This window comes from Hibiscus syriacus, unplaced genomic scaffold (genome assembly GCF_006381635.1).
Source record: "Hibiscus syriacus cultivar Baekdansim isolate YM2019G1 unplaced genomic scaffold, ASM638163v2 tig00002866_pilon, whole genome shotgun sequence".
Classification (NCBI taxonomy): domain Eukaryota; kingdom Viridiplantae; phylum Streptophyta; class Magnoliopsida; order Malvales; family Malvaceae; genus Hibiscus; species Hibiscus syriacus.
In genome coordinates this window covers 279740-298902 of record NW_024061950.1, presented here as the reverse complement: position 1 = coordinate 298902, position 19163 = coordinate 279740, and the positions used below count along the sequence as shown (strand labels likewise).

At 35.7% G+C, this 19163-nt stretch overlaps 1 protein-coding gene and 3 pseudogenes across 1 annotated transcript; 2 read left to right on the top strand and 2 right to left on the bottom strand.

The window, feature by feature from the left end:
• Nucleotides 1-1136: 1136 nt before the first annotated feature.
• LOC120160734 lies at nucleotides 1137-2153 on the top strand (annotated as a pseudogene).
• A 496-nt stretch (nucleotides 2154-2649) lies between these two features.
• On the bottom strand, nucleotides 2650-14697 carry LOC120160727 (annotated as a pseudogene).
• On the top strand, nucleotides 3501-8749 carry LOC120160946 (eukaryotic translation initiation factor 2A-like). Its single transcript, XM_039171256.1, has 14 exons — nucleotides 3501-3640; nucleotides 3994-4057; nucleotides 4148-4502; nucleotides 4744-4930; nucleotides 5552-5786; nucleotides 5890-5958; nucleotides 6343-6444; nucleotides 6565-6605; nucleotides 6812-6945; nucleotides 7185-7248; nucleotides 7329-7425; nucleotides 7568-7674; nucleotides 8223-8245; nucleotides 8340-8749. The coding sequence occupies exons 1-14, from the start codon at nucleotides 3563-3565 to the stop codon at nucleotides 8419-8421; spliced, it is 1638 nt and encodes a 545-aa protein (XP_039027187.1). The 5' UTR covers nucleotides 3501-3562; the 3' UTR covers nucleotides 8422-8749.
• Nucleotides 14698-15362: 665 nt separating the features above from the next.
• Nucleotides 15363-18853, bottom strand: LOC120160715 (annotated as a pseudogene).
• Between the last annotated feature and the right edge of the window lie 310 nt (nucleotides 18854-19163).

Below are 19163 nucleotides of genomic sequence, written 5' to 3'. Positions count from 1 at the left end.
CATCTATTCAAATAATGGAGTTTGCAAGAAGAATGGATATGTTCCCTAATGTGTTGATAGCATATAAAATTTTATTGACGGTACCGGTTACGGTTGCTTCCGCGGAAAGAAGTTTTTTAAAATTGAAGCTCTTGAAATCCTATGTTCGAAGCACGATGACTCAAGATAGATTGAATGGATTAGCAATTCTAAGCATCGAAAGTCAATTTTTACAAAGTCTTGATTATCGTAAAATAATAGAGGTTTTTGCTTCAAAAAATGCACGAATGCATCATTTTAGGTGATATTTGTAGCCTTGTAGGTTTTGGTTTGTATTAGTATTGACATTGTTTGACTATAATTTTTATTACATTTTTGTTTTTAAAAATATTATTTATGTTTTATCTATTATACGGTATAAGTATAGGGGCATAAAATTATTGTCTCGCCCAGGACACTAAAATTCATTGGACCGGCCCTGATTCCTGGTTTTCTTCTCCAAGCTTGTCGGTGAAACGCCAAAGAGAAATGAAAACATCCATGGGATTTCTACACAAGTAAACGATATTACTGTGGAAATTACGATTCTTCAATGGAAGTGGGCAAGGAAGCATAAGGAACGTAGGTGGCAAAAACCCTTGGCTTATAAACACAAATGTTTTCGAGATCTGGATGGACTAGGGTTGTTCAAGTAAACATGTAAGCTCCAAGAAACGAACAAGCTGGTGGGGAGTAAAGTTGAGCAAGGGATGTTCATCCAACCTTGTTCTTTAGGGTTTAGGGTTTGCAGCACTTGTTGGTGCTCCAGGGTTAGTGAAACAAGTTTGGCTTTGTTGACTTCTGTTGTATCCATGATGAAACCAACTATGAACAACACTCGAAAACTATTTTTGCTCGAAAAAGAAGTTTAAATAATATTTAAATTATAATATAGGACTCGTCAAATCAACTAAGAATACTCACCCATGTAAAGAAACAGATGTCTATGCTTGTATTCGATGTTCAAGTTGCCTACGTGAAACGGACAGAAAACCTAAGTTAATTCAGATTACATGTGGGTTGTTTAAACAATTTTTAAATATTTGAGACCAAGTAGAGTAGGTAATTCTTAAGCTGGAACCATGCATTGACTTGGTGCTCAACTGAGAAACTTTCTGGATTCGCTGTTGGTTTCGTTATGGATACAGCAGAGATGAGCAAACCCAAACTTGTTTCCCGAACCGACAATGCTGATAAATCAATGGACGATGAACTCCAACAACTGGTGCCTCTATCAAGGCTTCTGGTGCACTTATCTTTTTCTAAAGTCTGTGATTTCATTTCAGACACATTTCCGAGCATTTGATTCCGATGTTTTTATCGTCGCTTTCCCAAAATCTGGTACTACATGGCTCAAGGCCTTGACTTTCTCCACCTTGTACCGCCATCGATTTGCAAAGGATGAACATGAACATGAACATGAACATCCATTGCTCAACTTTACTCCCCACCAGCTTGTTCGTTTCTTGGAGCTTGACATTTACTTGAACAACCCTTGTCCCGATCTCGAAAGCGTTTGTATTTATAAGCCGAGGGTCTTTGCCACCCACATTCCTTATGCTTCTTTGTTCACTTCCATTAAAGACTCCCACTGTAAGATCGTTTACTTATGTAGAAACCCCATGGATGTGTTAATTTCTATTTGGCGTTTCACCGACAAGCTCGTAGAAGAAAACCAGGAGCCACTCTAACTGGAGAAAGTTTTTGACAAGTTCTTCAATGGATTCTCTATAAATGGACCATTTTTTGATCAGGTGCTGGGTTACTGGAACGCAAGCCGAGAGAATCCAGACAAGATTTTGTTTTTAAAATATGAAGATCTTAAGGAAGATATCGTTTCTCAGCTGAAACACTTGGCCGTGTTCTTGGGAGTTTCATTCACAGAGGAGGAAGAGAAGCAAGGACTCATTGAGGAAATAGCGAAAATTTGTAGCTTTGAGAAGTTGCAGGAACTGGAAGTGAACAAGAAGGATTTGTTCGTTACTGGGATTCCACACAAAGAGTTTTTCAGGAAAGGAGAAGTGGGAGATTGGAGCAACTATCTCACACCCGCCATGGTTGAACGCTTGGAGAAGCTTATGCAAGAGGAACTGGGTAACTCTGGTTTAAAATTTAAACCGTCCTCCAAAACTTGAGATTCCATACAAAGAATATTTCAGGAAAGGAGAAGTGGGAGATTGGAGCAACTATCTCACACCCGCCATGGTTGAACGCTTGGAGAAGCATATGCAAGAGGAACTGGGTAACTCCGGTTTAACATTTCAACTGTCTTCCAAAACTTCATAGGTAATCTGCCTTTCTGGTTGTAATCTGCGTTAGAGTTGTTTAACAAAGTGTTGTGTTAATATGCTATTTCTATGTAATTGTATCATTTCTCATGTTTCAAATAGTAATTTATATTTGATGCGTTCAACCATGGAAGAGAAACTTCTTTTGTTTTCCTGGAAAATTCTACGTGGAATACCAATTCTTGTTCACTTTTCAAAGCTACAAATCTTCGTTATTTCTTCAACAACTCCTCGTATTCAAAAATAATTTCATCTTTTTATCTAAAATGACCCCTTAACAAAACAAGTTTGAGTTTACTGATATCTGCAATTTCATTAAGATAATTTGACAACTATTAGTCTAATTCACAAAACTCATAGTTCAATGGTCAAAATAAAACCATCTCAATAGCTTAGTAACCCAAAAGGTAATTTTTTTCCTAGAGAAATAACACATTTATAACGTTAGACACATACGTTAACCGAAAAAATTACGGCCTATACAGTTAAGTTAAGATGAGAACATACCGATTTCTTTTGGTAAAGTATACAAATGAACCACCGATTATAGGGTGTTATTTTGTTGAACCCCTTGACTATTAAAAGTTACAAAATGATTACTTGACTATTCATATGTTTCAAACTCGTTCTTTTTCGTTAAAAAGTTAACGGTCGTTTAAGTTAGACGTTAACCTGCTGATTATGATGTGATAAAATCTGATTCCATAACTATTTGAGCTATATAGTCGTTTGAGATTCTGATATCATATATCAATCAGCAGGTTAACATCCAGTTTAAACAACCATCAATCTTTTAGCAAAAAAGAATAAGTTTGAAACATATGAAAAGTCTGTTGACTATTTTATAACTTTTAATAGTTGGAGACTCAACAAAGAAGTACCCTATAATTAGAGTACAATTTTATAACTTTTAATAGTTGGGAACTCAATAAAGAAATATCATATCTCGTTTTGTAACTTTTAATAGTCGGACTCAATAAAGTAATATCCTATAGTCAGAGGATCATTTTATAACTTTTAATAGTCATATGACTCAAAAAAGCATAATCTTATAGTTGAAGACAATTTATATACTTTACCCAAACAATTTAGACACCAAATGAGAAAAGAAGTATAACTAATTTATACAATATTTTATATTAAGCCATTTATTTATTTACTTAGGGGAGGAAAATGCTGCACAAACATGAAACGACGTCGTTCATCTTGAACGCAATTAGTAAGATGTATGTAGCCGACTCCCGAAGAAGGAGCGCATGTTTTCAGTAGCTGATTTGCAAGTGAAGGGTTCGACGGCTGCACGGGTCGACACAAGTCGGTTTCTCATCCGATCGGTATTTCTTCTCCTCTTCTCAAGAAATTGTTAAGAAAAAACAAAACAAAAACGAAACCTTATTTGCGTTCAATAAATTGTTATTTTTTACCATTTTTTTCAGTTCGACTGTAATATAGGTTGAAGAAAGTAGTAAAAGAAACAATCGAATAGAGCCATAGATTTTCAATTTGTTTTTTTTCCTATTATTTTTATCAAATTTGATTGAAATATTGATTCTTTATTTTGTTTCAAGCAATAGCAATATAGTTGATGTGCTTGTATGGTTGTCTGCTTAATGTAAACTAAGAACGAAGTGCAGTTTCCATGAAAAAAATTGTGCTTGAATTGTTTCTGACATTGGGTTTTTTGCAGTTTTTCTTATCTAAGCCTCCAATGGCAGCAGCAGTGCAAACTTCACCGGTTTTAGAGATTTTAGGTACTTAATAACTATGCTTCTCTTTAGAATTCTGTCAGTATGTAATATGTTTTCTCCCCTAATTAGTTTTTCTTTTTTGAATTTTTGTAGTTCGAGAACCGGATGGATATTCAATCTGGAATGGACCTCCATTTGATAACAATAATCAACCTGGGATTAAGATTGAAAAAGTTCCTTGCACTAGTGCCAAGTTTAGTGACGATGGTTCGAGGCTTATGGTGACTAAAACTGACTGTACTATCAGTATTTATGATTCCAGCACCTTGAAAGAGATAAGATGTTTTCAGATCCCGCATGTGGCTTCTGCCTTGTCCCCACGCGGGACTTATCTTCAAACCTTTCAGAAATCTACTACGCCCCAGGAAAAGAATGTGGTGTTAAGGAGTGTAGAGACCGGGGATCCTGTTTACCAGCAGTTCCAGAAAAACATGACAAAAGCAACATGGTAGTAGAATATATGAGCATGCATATTTTGGCTGCATAACATTACATTACCTGTTGTTGTTGTTGCAATAGTTTCTATGGATCTTTTTGAACTTCGCCAGAGAATAAGCAGAACTTTAAGGGTTCAATTCAGATGTTCTTAGAACTATGCCTAAATGGGGCACTAAAACTCTCCATTTTTGCATCTTCTATCTTCTTTTCTGGTATGTCTATGTTAACTTGCATGTAAATCTGTGTCACAGGCCGTCAATCCGGTTCACTTCTGATGAAGCTGTTGCATGCCGGCTTGCTACAAATGAAATACAGTTTTTTGATCCTGCAGATTTCTCTAAAGGAATTTTGCATTGGCTAAGAATTCCTGGGGTTGCTGCAGTGGAGCTTTCCAAGGCTCGCAGGTCCCATGTGGCTGCATTTGTTCCAGAATCTAAGGTTGGTATTCCATTGGCTTCTTCTAGTTTCTTATCATGAAAAGAAAGAGTCTGAGAAGTGTCTAGGATCGGTATCATCCTTTCCTGATATAAAAGTTTTCTGATTATTCTGTCAACATGCTGTGTCTTGAAGTTGAACACTTGAACTTAAATTTGGTTCATTTGTGACAGTAGAGGAACATGTAAAAGTTAAATTAAAAGCTTACAATAAATACTATATGATTTGATTAGGTTGGATCGGATTATTTCATTTTTGAGACTTTGATTGAATCTGGACATCTTGAGTTTCAATTTACTTATTAGTAGTTTATTGAAAGCTGGTACTTTGTCAAATTTAATTGCAAAAATGGGGTGGGGGACTTCAATCAAGTATTGGAGTCAAGTAATAAAAGGAACAAAGGAGTCATAAGGATGTTAGATATTGATAACTGTCAAAAAAGAGAGCAATTCAGCTTATGGAAAGCAAGTCTTGAAGAGCTAGTATGTAGGATGTTTTCTCATATAAAGTGCCTTGAAGCTACCAATAATTTGTGTGTGGTGATCAGCTGGTGTATCAAAACTATTAATGGTACTTGAGAGACTAGCTTTTTAAACTTAAAGAGACATTTGGATTTGGTTGCAGGGGAGTCCAGCTAGCGTCCAGATATATCCTTGTGAGAAAGAGTTGCAGAGCCAACCTCTTGCTCGAAGAAGCTTTTTTCGATGTTCCACTGTGCAGTTAAACTGGAATTGTGGTTCAACAGGACTTCTAGTCGTGGTGCAATCTGATGTTGATAAGACTAACCAGAGCTATTATGGAGAGTCAAAGCTGCACTACCTTACCACTGATGGGACCTTTGAAGGACTTGTTCCTCTTCGTATGTTCTTACTGAAAAATTCTGCTTCTTTTCTTCAGTTGGAAAGCAACGTGTTTTGCTTCTTCACCATGTATACAACTGACTTTGTTACATTTATTGGCAGGGAAGGAGGGGCCCATTCATGATGTTCAGTGGTCATTTTCTGGGAAGGAGTTTGCTGTTGTTTATGGATGTATCCTTTTCAGGGAGGGCTTTTCTGGGAAGGAGTTTGCTCTGTACAGATAGATCCTCGTACAAATAGTCAAGAAGTTTCTCGTGGTTTAACTTATGTCTGTATTTTGTGTAAATTTGTTACCGAAGGTCCGAATGCAGTTTGATCTAGCTGATTTTGCTTAGATTTTTGGTTCTAGCGAGACTTTATATGCAACTAAGTGGCTGTGTTCAAAGTTTCGTATGTCTTTCCTTATATATGCTCCCTACCCTCAAATACAAATATATAATGTGTTGACATGTCAAACAAGGGTACCTGATATATAAATTGTATGGTAACAAGGGCTAGCCTTTCACTTCATTCTTAATGAATCCTTTCTGCAACTGCCCCTTGACATACTTACAGTTATGCCTGCAAATGCAACAATATTTGACAAGAAGTGCAAACCATTGCATGAGCTGGGATCTGGTCCTTACAATACCGTTCGATGGAATCCAAAGGGGAAATGTATCCTTTTGTTAATAATTCATACTTCTCTTCCTGTTTACTTTCTCTGATGAAATTTATTCAACTGTTCATTGTACTTTTGACCATACATGATTGTAGCCTTAAGTCTATGATATACAGTACTGTGCTTGGCTGGTTTTGGTAACTTGCCTGGTGATATGGTATGTATACACTATATTTGCTGTATGCCTTTTTTAAGTACGATTTTCTTGTCTGCCATGATTTATTTGCTTTATCCTAATGTTGTTTTACCAAGTATTTACCTGGTGGAGTTGAGTTTGGTATTTGTGTGATTCCCATGGATTTGTTTCTCCGAGTCAGTTCTCCCTCATTCATAATGTAGCTAATATTTAGTTTTACGCTTCAGGCATTCTGGGACTTTGTAGATAAAAAGCAGCTTGGAACTACTAGGGCCGAATGTTCGGTAACAAGTGAATGGTCTGCAGATGGACGCTATTTCATGACTGCCACAACAGCTCCCAGACTCCAAGTTGACAATTGGTATGTGATTGTTGTCATTTTCTTATAACAAAGATTTATTGGGGGTAAATTAGAGTGCTGCGATCTTCATTTCACCTTCATATTTATGACTAGTTAACCTTGGCATTTCAATGACTAGTTAACCTTGAATGTGTGAATAGACGGTGTCGATATCATATTTATTCTTTGACTGTATTCAAGGGTAGCCATTATTTACCAGATGGTTCACTTACTAATTTCTGATTCTGCTGTTTTTGAAGTATTAAATTTTTTAACTACAATGGATCATTGTTCTTTAAGAAGATGTTTGACAAGCTGTTCCAGGTGAGTATAGTGATTATTTAATGCTTTTTTCGTGAATTGGTTTTGTGTGCACTTTTCATTACTTGATATACTTCATGCAGGCTGATTGGAAGCCGGAGTCCCCCGAAAAGTTTAGTGAAATTGCTGAACTTGTTAAGTCGGTTGATTCCATGAAGGTTGAAGAAACCAAATCACAAGGTCCTATTTCTTTTTTATATTGCTTTGACTTTTCATTTTTCAGAAGTATCCGTATGCGACACTCACATTCGAATCTAATTAACATAGCTTTGACTACCAAGTTATCATTTTAGAAGTGTTGACATGTTCAATCATTTTCCAGGACAAGGGTCAACCTCCAAAAAGCCTGCACCGGCCAACCCTCCTGCAAAGAAGCCTGCAGCTTATCATCCTCCACATGCTAAGAATGCAGCTGCTGTTCAGGCAGAGGTATTTTCTGACAACTATGGGGTATCCTACGGTAACGATTTGAATGACTGCAACATATAAACGAGAAACTCAATGACAAAATTTTATTAAGTGGTGAAAAGACTAGTAATGAGCAAAATATCAATTTTGGAAGCATATTTTGTTAATAGATCATGTCATTGAAGATCCAGTTGCAATCATGAAAGCTAGAATGGGATCAATTTTGAGAGGTATCATATAATACGGCATCCCTTCAAATCAAGTTTAGTCAGTTACAGACACCCTGCAAGTGAACACTTTTTGATATTATAACCTATGTTGTTCTGTCACTTCAATTTTTCTTGGCTTTCCCATATTTGACGCATATTCAAGTACGGGTACGAAAGACATGACCTTTCAAGGACTCTCACGTATAAGTAAACATGGTGTATGAGACTTTGCACCTCCGAGTCATCGCACTCTAGCTAACTTGCCTATATGAATCATGAATGCCTTATTAGGATGCATATTCCTATATCTTTAGTTTCTTTCTAGTGATCTTGACTATCTTAACAATTGTGTAATTGCAGTTGTTTGGCGGGAGTTCTACAGGGTGAGTTTACTTTTATTATAATTTTATCATACATCGATACTGTCTTTGATGTCGGTATTTTCCGATGCTCACAAGTACTGCCTTGATAATATAGAGAAATGAGCAAGAACGCACTTAAAAACAAGAAGAAAAGGGAGAAGCACAAGGAGAAGAAGGCTGCCAACGGTGCTACATGAAGCTACATGAAAAACGGAAGAAGAAGAAAAAACGTGGTTTTGTCATATGACCGGTGAAACTACTTAAGCCTGGATACTTTGCAGCCACCATTGTCCAGTTTTGAGTTGTAGGATTCTTTTGTTTTGTATGACTTTGAAGCTTTGCACATCTCTTCTTTTATTGTTTCCTCCCCGTTTTTCCATAGGAAATAGAGAACTGGGAAGAGGAATTGAGGGGGTAAACATACGATTGTTTGTTGTTTTAGCTAGACCTATCGATTCTTCTACTCGTGTCGTAATCGATTTTAAGATAATATACATTCATAAAATGGTCGACACGTTAATAATTTGAGCTATATCGGTTCTTCTACTCGTCTCACATTAATGGTTTATGTTGGTTTTTTTTTAATGTCATGTTTTGTACTGTATTTTGGTTAGCGATCCTTCAACAACAGTGAAGATTTATTTTTTCTTCATTGGGCATATCATATACAGGGTGAATTACTCGTTTGGTATCTAAACTATCATTTTTAGTTTGTTTTAGTATTTAAATTTTTTTTTAAATTATATTTAAAGTTCAATTTTTGTTTCATTTTAATACTCGTTCAAAATTCAACGTTAAATTTTTTTAAAAAAAAATTGAAAAGTTATGTATTAAAATAGATCAAAATTGATAATTTAAATACTAAAAGAGATTAAAATGGATAGTTTAGGTAATGCATAGTATACCCTAATATATTTCAACCTGTTCCGTGCAGAGAAATCTTCAATCCCTTCATTTCTACATAGACTAGAATGTCGAGAATGAAATAACAGTGTGAATTTACGAAGCTATATCTAAACTGTCAACGTCGTTGAAATACTGCATAGCAATTAGCAAGTGAATGTCCCCCCGGTTGAATCCATTTTGGATGAAGAATTTACTGAGGTTGTATTTCCATGCCCAGGGCTTTTTATCTCTAGGATTTCGTTTGATCATCATCGAAGAAAAATTTGTAGTATAACTCATTCGAACATCGAAGAACTTTCTTGACACAGCATTCACCATAAGTTGAAGCTAAGTGTCGTATTTCACTAGGTTGAACTCCCTAATTTTCCGGAGCTGCTAAAAACATCGAGTATTATGACACAAATTAATATCTATGACAGATGAACATTGATTGCTCAAATCAACATGATTACTAATCATGAATTTGAAAACGAAATTCACAGGACTCGGCTTTGTAAGTATTGCATATGCATTCCTGCTAGAAATACTAATATGCTGTTCGTCGAACCAAAGAGAAACTCTAGCAACATTATAGATTCACGTCCAGAATCTAAAAAATGGAAATTAATTACCTTTAGCAGATGGTTTGTCCTGAGGTTTCATGGCTGGGAAGAGAAGAACCTCCTGTTTGAATAACATCAAACGACTGAATCCCGTACAGTAAGCAATGGTAAGCAGTAAGCAAATGTGATATGGAGAGAAAGAAAACCTTGATATTCTGTGAATCTGTTAATAACATAGCCAGCCGAGCAATACCCAATCCCCAACCACCAGTTGGTGGCAATCCATACTCGAGAGCAGTACAGAATGTTTCATCCAAAGCCATTGCTTCATCGTCGCCCGACTGCCGGTCCTGATATTCCAACATCTTTATCAGAAAAAATTCCTATACAATGTAATTAATGTTACCACCAATGGTAACCTTCAGTTGTTCAGCAAAGCGTTGGCGTTGTACAACGGGATCATTCAACTCCGTGTATGCATTGCAAAGCTAAACGGTTGGAAAGAAATCAGAACAGTATGCCTAAGTAAAATTAAATAAGGAAACTAAACTAGATTTATGTTGTTAAATAAGCGCACTTCATGTTTGTTGATAAAAAGATCAAAACGTTCAGTCAGCCACGGTTTTGACCTATGCCACTTCGCAAAGGACTCATTATCTCAGGATGGTTGATGATGAAAGTAGGATTCACACACGTCTCTTCTAGAAAATGTCCCACAAGCTGCAAATGCGATCAAAGAACATAAAAACTGATCAAACTTTTACTAGTCAATAGTCACAAAAATCCATGCATAGGCATGCACAGGCCCCCATGGGCAAACTCATTTTTCCTAGACAGAGTACCTTGATTAGCATCACAATTATTCGAAGAGAAACAGGAAAGACAAAAGACAAGAAACATACCTTGTCCAACAAACGTGCTGTTGTTTGAGGAGGGCATTTGATATCAAACTTCGCACATGCATCAATCAAATACTTGTTTGCTTCATCACTGTAAAAGTCCTTGGGGATATTGAGGTTAGCCATCTTCTCCAACTCCCCTACCATGTCGAGCCTCCTGCAAGAATTAATGACAAATTTGTTAGCAAAAAGTCATTTCCAAGGTTGTTTTCTGCTTTGTTCACATCATGAGTAAAGGTGATCCATAAACCTGAAAGGCGAGTGAAATCAATCTCAATTGGATCATTATCAAGGCAGTTTGCATGATATTTGATTTTATAGCTGCCTGTTAGTTCCTTGACCATCCCTGTTCCAGATTAATCAAGTCATGGAAAATCCAACAAATTTGAGAAAGAGAAAATGAGAAGAAAATCAACAAACAGAAACGTATCTTCCAATGTCAAGCCCTTTTCGTTACTTACCACTCAACATCTTTTCAGTGAGCTCCATCAGGTCATTATATTCAGAAAAAGCCATATAGAACTCACAGGTAGTGAATTCGGGAAATCAATACCCTCAATTCTAAATTATTTTCCGATTTCATAAACACGATCCAATCCACCAACTACCAGCTCCTTCAGATATAACTCAGGTGCAATACGCATGTAGAGCTTCATGTTTAATTCATTGTGATGGGTTACAAATGGACGAGCAGCTGCACCTCCGGCAATCATGTTCATCATGGGAGTTTCAACCTTATTATTACATTTACATTAATGACACAGCCGGAAGAAGAAACATAAAGATAACTGATAATTTGACATATTGAACAGATGACTAACTCCAAGAAATCAAGATTGTCGTGAAAGTTCCTTACAAAAGAAATTATTCTAGATCTGGTTTTGAATATTTGACGAACCTCCAGGTTTAACATCAAATCAAGATAGCGTTGGCGATATCAAGTTTCCTAGCATGGAAAATAAAAGCCCATGTTTGAATTCATAGGAGGATCAGGAATTGACAATATAAGATGGATAGAATGACTTGCCCAGATTTGCATCATACAGTTTTTTAGTAATATTAGCGGACAGAATGCACCAGAAAGGAAAAGAAAAGGTAAAATGAAAATTATATTAACTAATAAGTACAAGATCAGTTCCTAAAGTTTCTTGATACAAGTTTGAATTGTTGTTGCAGTGAGCTAGCTCAATTAAAATGCATTAGCTGGCATGTTCAGTGATAGATGCCATGCTGCTAAAGATCGACATAGTTGATGGCAGAAAATCAATAGAATTTCAACATATCCACTAAAGTTTCTTTGATTAAATATGAAATAGTACCTGATCCTTCAAGATATATGTTTCAGGATTCCAGGTACTTCCTGAAACCCATACATCAGTTTTCTGCAAACAAATGACAAAACATTGTTATCATCAAATTCAAAGGATCTTAACAAAAATAGACAGTCACACCACACATTGATTTACCTTCACAATGGCATCAGGACCTGCTTTTTGCATCGGCATCATATGGAGACAATGGGATAAAACTAAGAACGATTCTGGAAAGATGCTCAACTCTCCTCTCTTAGTTTTGCCTGAAAGAAGCCCAGGACAATTTAAAAAGTGAAAAACAGAACTACCAAGAAAATATTCTCATTTTTACCCAAAAAAGAGAAGAAAAAGGATTTACAATACAGGTAGGAGGAAAAAATCCAAACTCATCATTTACAAAATGACCAAATGAATATTTACTAATGAAGCTCTGTACAAAGGATTTTAAAAATGGAGGCATCCTAAGAACTAATCAAACAAAAGGAATGAAAACTATAAAAGTATATAGTAATAGAAAGAAGTGATATAATATCATGGAGGATAATCACAATTCATAAGATTTTAATATCAGTTCAATAAAAAATCTCTCTACCTCCCAAGCCTACATGCCTCAAAGTTAAATCTTGTAATATATATTTGAAAACATTTTATTTGAAGTTTTTAATGGTATGATCCATATAGCCAGCAGTGCTATAGGAAAAGGTTTATTATCTTGTCATATTAAATGATAAATTTTAATAAAAGACTCAGAAAAAGAAAAAAGTGCATGACAAAGGACACAAAAAGGCCAATATACAGGAAGAACAGCAATAATGCATCATTTTCCCAACCTGAAAACCCAGTGACACCAACTATATCACCATGCTTGACACTGGAATGGAATTTTGCAAATTCAGCTTCATCCAAGCCTGACTTGCTGCAGTAATGAAGAAAAATATAAAAAGAGATGTATGAGAATGAAGTTCAGCATTGGAAACAAAGGAAAGCAGACAAGTTACATTAAGGCACATAACCAATCACAAAGCTTAATCAGAATAAATTCACAGGATGCCAAGGTAATTCCCCCAGTACAGAACTCAGAAGTAGATGGCAAAAAAACACATATTGCAAATCGACTATAGTCCCATGTACCTTCCATAAAAAAGAGGACATTTGGAATTGAAAAAAATAAGAACGTACAAGTCCTAAAACAAAAAATGGAAATATACCTCGCATCATCCATAACTTGAACTTTGGCACCATCACCATGCAAATCATAGAAGAATAGCTTTGAACTGGATGATCTTTTGCTCATAATTCGCCCTAGCATAAGAGAAAGAAAAATAGGGCTATTTCAAGAATAAATTTAAATGAAATGCAATAATGACACATTGGATGATACAATGGGAGTAGGAGTGAATCAGTAAATAGCAACCAAAGATACTGCGACATCCTCAATATGCTCCCCATTGCCTAAGTTTCCATATTTATCTATATATTCAACAATAGACATCGATGCGAAAAACTTATGAGGATACGGATTCTTTCCCTCTGTCTTCTGGGCTGCAAGAAATTTCAGCCTATTCCCATGGAATTTCTGACATGAAAAGATCAAATTTATGTTAACATTATGTCCAAGAAATTAACGAGATTGTGCAAAGCATCATAATATGATCATATAGAAAAAGATTAACCATACAGTGGGATCCATATCTTCATCATCAACTCCAGCAGGTTTCAGACTCTGTGAGCTTGCCTTAACTGCAGCCTGAACAAAAATATAATTTAGTTATCAAAGAAATCATCATGAAACCGTAAGATTCCAACAATAATACATAACATGATAAGAAAGATAACTGGAACAATTTAATCAAAATTAGTGCTTGATCAAGTTGTTGGTTGTACTAGTTCTCCAAGCTATTTACTTTTTCTACTTTTACGAAAAAATTGTAATTAATTAACTTTAATAATAACAGCATGCAATTCCGCTTATCTTAGTGTTTCTAAAATTGAATGCATATAATTATTTCAGAAAGAAAATTGCTAAAAGTAATATGAAGCTAAAGAAATAATTTCATATAAAACTAAAAGCACAAATTTTGTTACTTGATATTTTTTTTTTAATATCTAGCATACAAATGAAAAATACAATCGCTTTAGTATCAAAACTTCACGTTTTGCTTAATGAATATTATAGGATAATATATTCTAAGAAAAGAAAACAATTAAGAACCTGTTTAGCTGCTTTTTTCCTCCTCCTTACGGCGACGCTCTTCTTCCCTCTGCTTATTTTTAAGTTCCTTCTTACGAGCACTGCCAAGACATTTTATATAAAAGAATGAGACCGGTAATCAAAATATTCGATCGTTTCTCTTCCGATTTGCAGTTAATTTTATCAAGAGCTGGAAAAAGCAAGTAGTAGAGAGAGAGGAAAAGGAGTTATACTTTTTGCTCTGAGTTTCACCGGAGGCAGCTGAATCCATTGCTAACTCGGAAACAGCTTTCGCCGTTTCTTCGACGGAGCTTTCTATATTGAGCGAGTGTGTGTTCCAGGTAAAAGCGCGAAATGCTAGACGTTAAGAAACAGGCGCGACGGGATATTGAACGAGGCTTTTTCCTTCTTTTGCTAACCTACACCCTTTAATTTAATTATGTAGCTTGGTATAAGAATCAAACCATTTCAATGATTAAAAGATAATATTAATTTTAGATATTTTTATTTTCGCTAAGACGTTTGCATGAATATTTAAACATACATTATCAACTGATTAAAAGTCGGACTCGATTTTGGACTCAGCATTTGAACCTAACTTGAGTATAACACAACACTCCATCTATCACACAACTCGACTTAAAGTTCGATAAACTCTATCCAACCAGAACAAGTACGCACCCAAACCAACATATATATATATAATTCATTTTTATTAAGTGAGATAGGAAACTAACTGGAAAAACAGAGAGATCAATGATATATTATAATAATTATCTTTGAATATATAAAGATCAATTATATTATTAATTTCATTATATTTTTCACCTTAAATTCAAATTCAATTGAATCTTAACTTTAACCTTCAAAGAATTCAACTCAACCTTGAACTCAAACTTCTTAAAAAAATTTAACCTCGTAAAATCATATCGAATTTAAAATCATCATGTTAAGTTAAATGCCTGTTGTATTTGGTTCAAGTGGTAATTAACTTAATATCATTTAAGCAAAATATCGAATTTGAATTTTTGTATATACAGAAAATCTCTAGTGAAAGACTCACCCACCAAAATCAGGTGTACAACGTAAGTCGATCCAAATTAATCAATGTAAAACCCTGGATTCAGAAGGACATAAAAAGAATTTAAAATTTACTCAAACCAATATATTTTAAGGTTAAGGGTTTAAAATTTAATGTTAGGATTTATAATATTTACAACAATAATCTCATCTTAATCAAATATTTGAATAGAAAACTTATAATGTGTAATAAAGAATTAAAAGATAGGATGTAAATAAAGCTAATAATCTCCATTGCCCCATGAAATGGGAAAATTATGAGGTCAATTCTTAAGCTTACAGCAATTCAAAAAACCTCAGCCACAACTATCTACCAAAATATAACATTTAAACCATTTTGTTTTTCCAAATCGATGTTTGGGTACCGGCCTTGCGAAAATAGTGCAAATATAAAAATGTAGGCAGTGTTCTATTGCCGAGCCTAGTTCCCGACAACTTCGATGAGTGTTGCCTCATAGTCGTCGGGAGCTACATATCCATGAAGATTCATGACGGTTGCAGCCACGTTCGCGAGTCCGCCATTAGCAACGTCGTTGCAGAATCTAACACCGGGTGCCAATCCCGGACCTCCAATTGCAATAGGCACCTAATCAGAACATCCATAAAATACATCAGATATTGCACAGCTTTCGACACATCTACTCAAACCCGGCATTTATTAAAGAAAGAAAGATTTCGGAAACTTACGGGTTGACAAGTGTGGGAGGTGAGTATTTGGAGGTTTCCCTCCTTGTCCTTAAGAGGTTCTCCAGATTTATTCCTCTTCACCATGTCCTCGGCATTGCCATGGTCTGCTGTCACAACATATATTCCGCCAACTTTCTCGATGGCATCGAGGATCATCTGCACCGAGCAATATAATCAAGCTTAACTAGAGTACGAAAAGCCTTTATACAAGACAATGTTGCTATGCTTGAGAATAAAATTGGATGTAAAACACGTCAAACATAAACTCAGTTACCCGCATTCTAATTCATCTTATACATTTTTTAAGCAAAAACGCAACTGGTTATGATTCATAAAATGATGTAAAATCATTAGAATTTAATAAATGACTGTCCCTTTTTCCCATATGTATGGGGTAAAGGGGAGGTAAGATAGTAGGCTACCCCCAACACCAAGTTGAGAGCAGCTTCCGTAAGAGACCTCCGTGGAACTCGAGTCATCATACCTTGACAGCATCATCAGCAGCCTTGCATGCCACAACCGTAGCTTCGATATCTCCTGTATGACCCACCATGTCACCGTTTGGTATGTTCACACGTACCTAAGTCAATAATATAAAAAACCATTCAGCTAGGGCTAAGCAAAAGACGGTTAAATACGATTTAACTGATTTAACCAATGTTGTTCGTGCACATTGGTTCGGTTTTGGTTATGGATAGAATAGTCAGTGTTAAATAAATATATTAACTTTACTAACATTAAAAGCCTATTTAGATTATTCCATTTATCATCACCTGGTCAAATTTCCCACTCAGAATAGCATCCCTAGCCTTTTCACCGATCTCCAATGCCTTCATCTTAGGTTGAACATTGAATGTAATGCCAACATCACTAGGAATTTCCACATATTCCTCCATCTCAGGCTTGAAACACCCAGCGGTTTCCATTCCAGAAGAAAGTGACATGGCCAAATTTGACGGTCTCACTGTCCATAAACGAAGAAAGCAATTAACATATCAAATATTCCAATAAACCAGAAGTACGAATGAGAACTGACGTGTCCTAAACATACCTGCAGGCAAAAGTACGGATACCATTATGCACCAAATATTCACCAGATGTTCTATCGATCTCGGGAGGAGAAATGAGGTAGCGGCTCGGAAGCTTCAATTCACCATCATATTGAAGCATTCCAGCATAACGAATTTTAGGGAATCGTACACGATCAGATTTGTCAAAATCTTGATATTCAAGTGCCTTGGCAAGCATAACCATCCGATCTGCTCAGAAGTTAATAGTAACAACAGCATCACCATCTACTATTGTACCCACAGCCTTGTTGTTCTCATCAACGATGACAAAGGGAGGTAAGTATTGGTCATTGGCATTTTCCCTCAGTTTCTTTACAGCTTCAACTGCACTTGTAAACTTGTGTGGGGCTTCACCGAGAACTTGAGCATCCCATCCTCTTTTCACAACATCCCAGTCATTCTACAAAAGATCCACTCACATAATTTAGCATCTTAATCAATTCAAACAAATCTTTTAGATCAGTGAAAAGGAAAAGAAAATAACAGAGCAAGTGCAAATTACTCGTGCAACATCCTTTTCAGAATTGTGAAAATGATTTCTCACCTCATAGCGGTCCATTGTGACATACATGCGGCCTCCACCAGAAGCAATCCGGGCGTCAACACCTTTTTCACGTAAGTTTGCGAGGTCACTCTCGAGAGTCTCCACAAAGCCTACACTTGAGCCATCCAAAACATCACGACCATCAGTGAGGATGTGAACACGGATTTTTTTAGCACCACGCTCACCAGCTCCCTTCAGCAACAACTGCATCAAAAGGTAAATAAAATTAAATAACTGAACTTATGAAAACAAAATGAATTCATTATAGGAGCCAAACCTCAAAAGATAGTAACCGGAATCACCAAACATTACCTGCAACTGATCGAGCCGAGAGTGAACACCTCCATCACTAAGTAATCCAATCAAGTGAAGAGTACCCTTCTCAAAAGATTCACTTATATACTTGAATCCTTCCCCATCATAGATTTTACCAGAAGCAAGAGCAAGATCAACAAGCTTAGCCCTACAATTCAGAATGAATTAACATGTTAGAACACTTGCAACACAGTTAATTTGCCAACAAGATAGCAAGCATATATGTCAACATACATATACATACTTCGTTATATATATATATATATATTATATATATATATTATATATATATATATGCAGCTAAAATCAGGAAGATAAGCTTACCCTTGAGCAAAATATTTAAAGCAACGCTCACTGTGCCCGCAAAGGAATCAAACTTACTTACATACATACATATATACACACATATTTACATATATACATATATATATAGGATCCAGTTACATGGTGTAAAACTAGTGCTGATTTACAATCATTGGATTAATATAAATCAATGGATAAGATTACATTTAGGGCCTGAAAATATGGTTAGTGAAAACATAAGCTCAGTGCTCAACTATTGATTTAATCCAATAATTGTAAATAAGTTAAAACTCATTAATTTTACACTGCGTAACTGGATCTAACTCATATATACAAGAGCTAGAAACAAATAGGAATCTCAGAATCTGACAAAATACAAACCCAAAAACTAAAAGTTAAGCTTTCAAACAAGATGGAAGTCGTCTTTGCATAAATGAATAAGATCTATATACTATACCAATTAATATCATCGACAGCGATTATCAAATCAAAAATCGAGAAAAGCTCAGATCTAAAAACATAAATATAAGCAGACAAGAAAAAGAAAGAAAGAGAACCTGTTTGAGGGAATCCATGGTGGGTGTTTGGGCAACATGGATACAATTGTATTGATCGGGTTTATATTCGCCCCAGCCATCGAGAACGACGACGGCGATGGTCTTGCCCTTTGGAAGTTTTGGGTGGTCCTCTAACTTCCACGATACCTCTCCTGAACTCGCCATTGTCGTTAACTTTGCCTTGTTTTTGGTTTCCTTTTGCTTGTTCTTTGATATGGTATTAATTGAGGCTATATATATATATATATAAGGAAATGTGAGGGGAGAAGACGACGGCGTGAATCGTGAGGTATTCAAAGTTTTGACCTTTAAAAGTTCAAAATAAAACTGGTGGCATGGAGACAAAGCATGGCAAATCAGCGACTATCTTGTGTTTGCAACAATTATATTATCTTAGTAGTAAAATAGAGTATTAGTTTCATGTAAATTTAATATCAAATAACTGGTAATTATCTTTTTTAATATTTTAGAGTGATATAATATAATGTTTATTTAAAATCTTACTTAATTATTAACGTCGTATATAAACTTG

What these genes read in the sequence shown, in the direction of transcription:
- LOC120160946 (XM_039171256.1), top strand. Translation starts at nt 3,563, where the DNA reads ATGTTTTCAGTAGCTGATTTGCAAGTGAAGGGTTCGACGGCTGCACGG. An exon ending in CATTTGTTCCAGAATCTAAG is followed by an intron (nt 4,931 to 5,551) that starts GTTGGTATTCCA and finishes ATTTGGTTGCAG; the next exon opens with GGGAGTCCAGCTAGCGTCCA. An exon ending in AGACTCCAAGTTGACAATTG is followed by an intron (nt 6,946 to 7,184) that starts GTATGTGATTGT and finishes CTGTTTTTGAAG; the next exon opens with TATTAAATTTTTTAACTACA.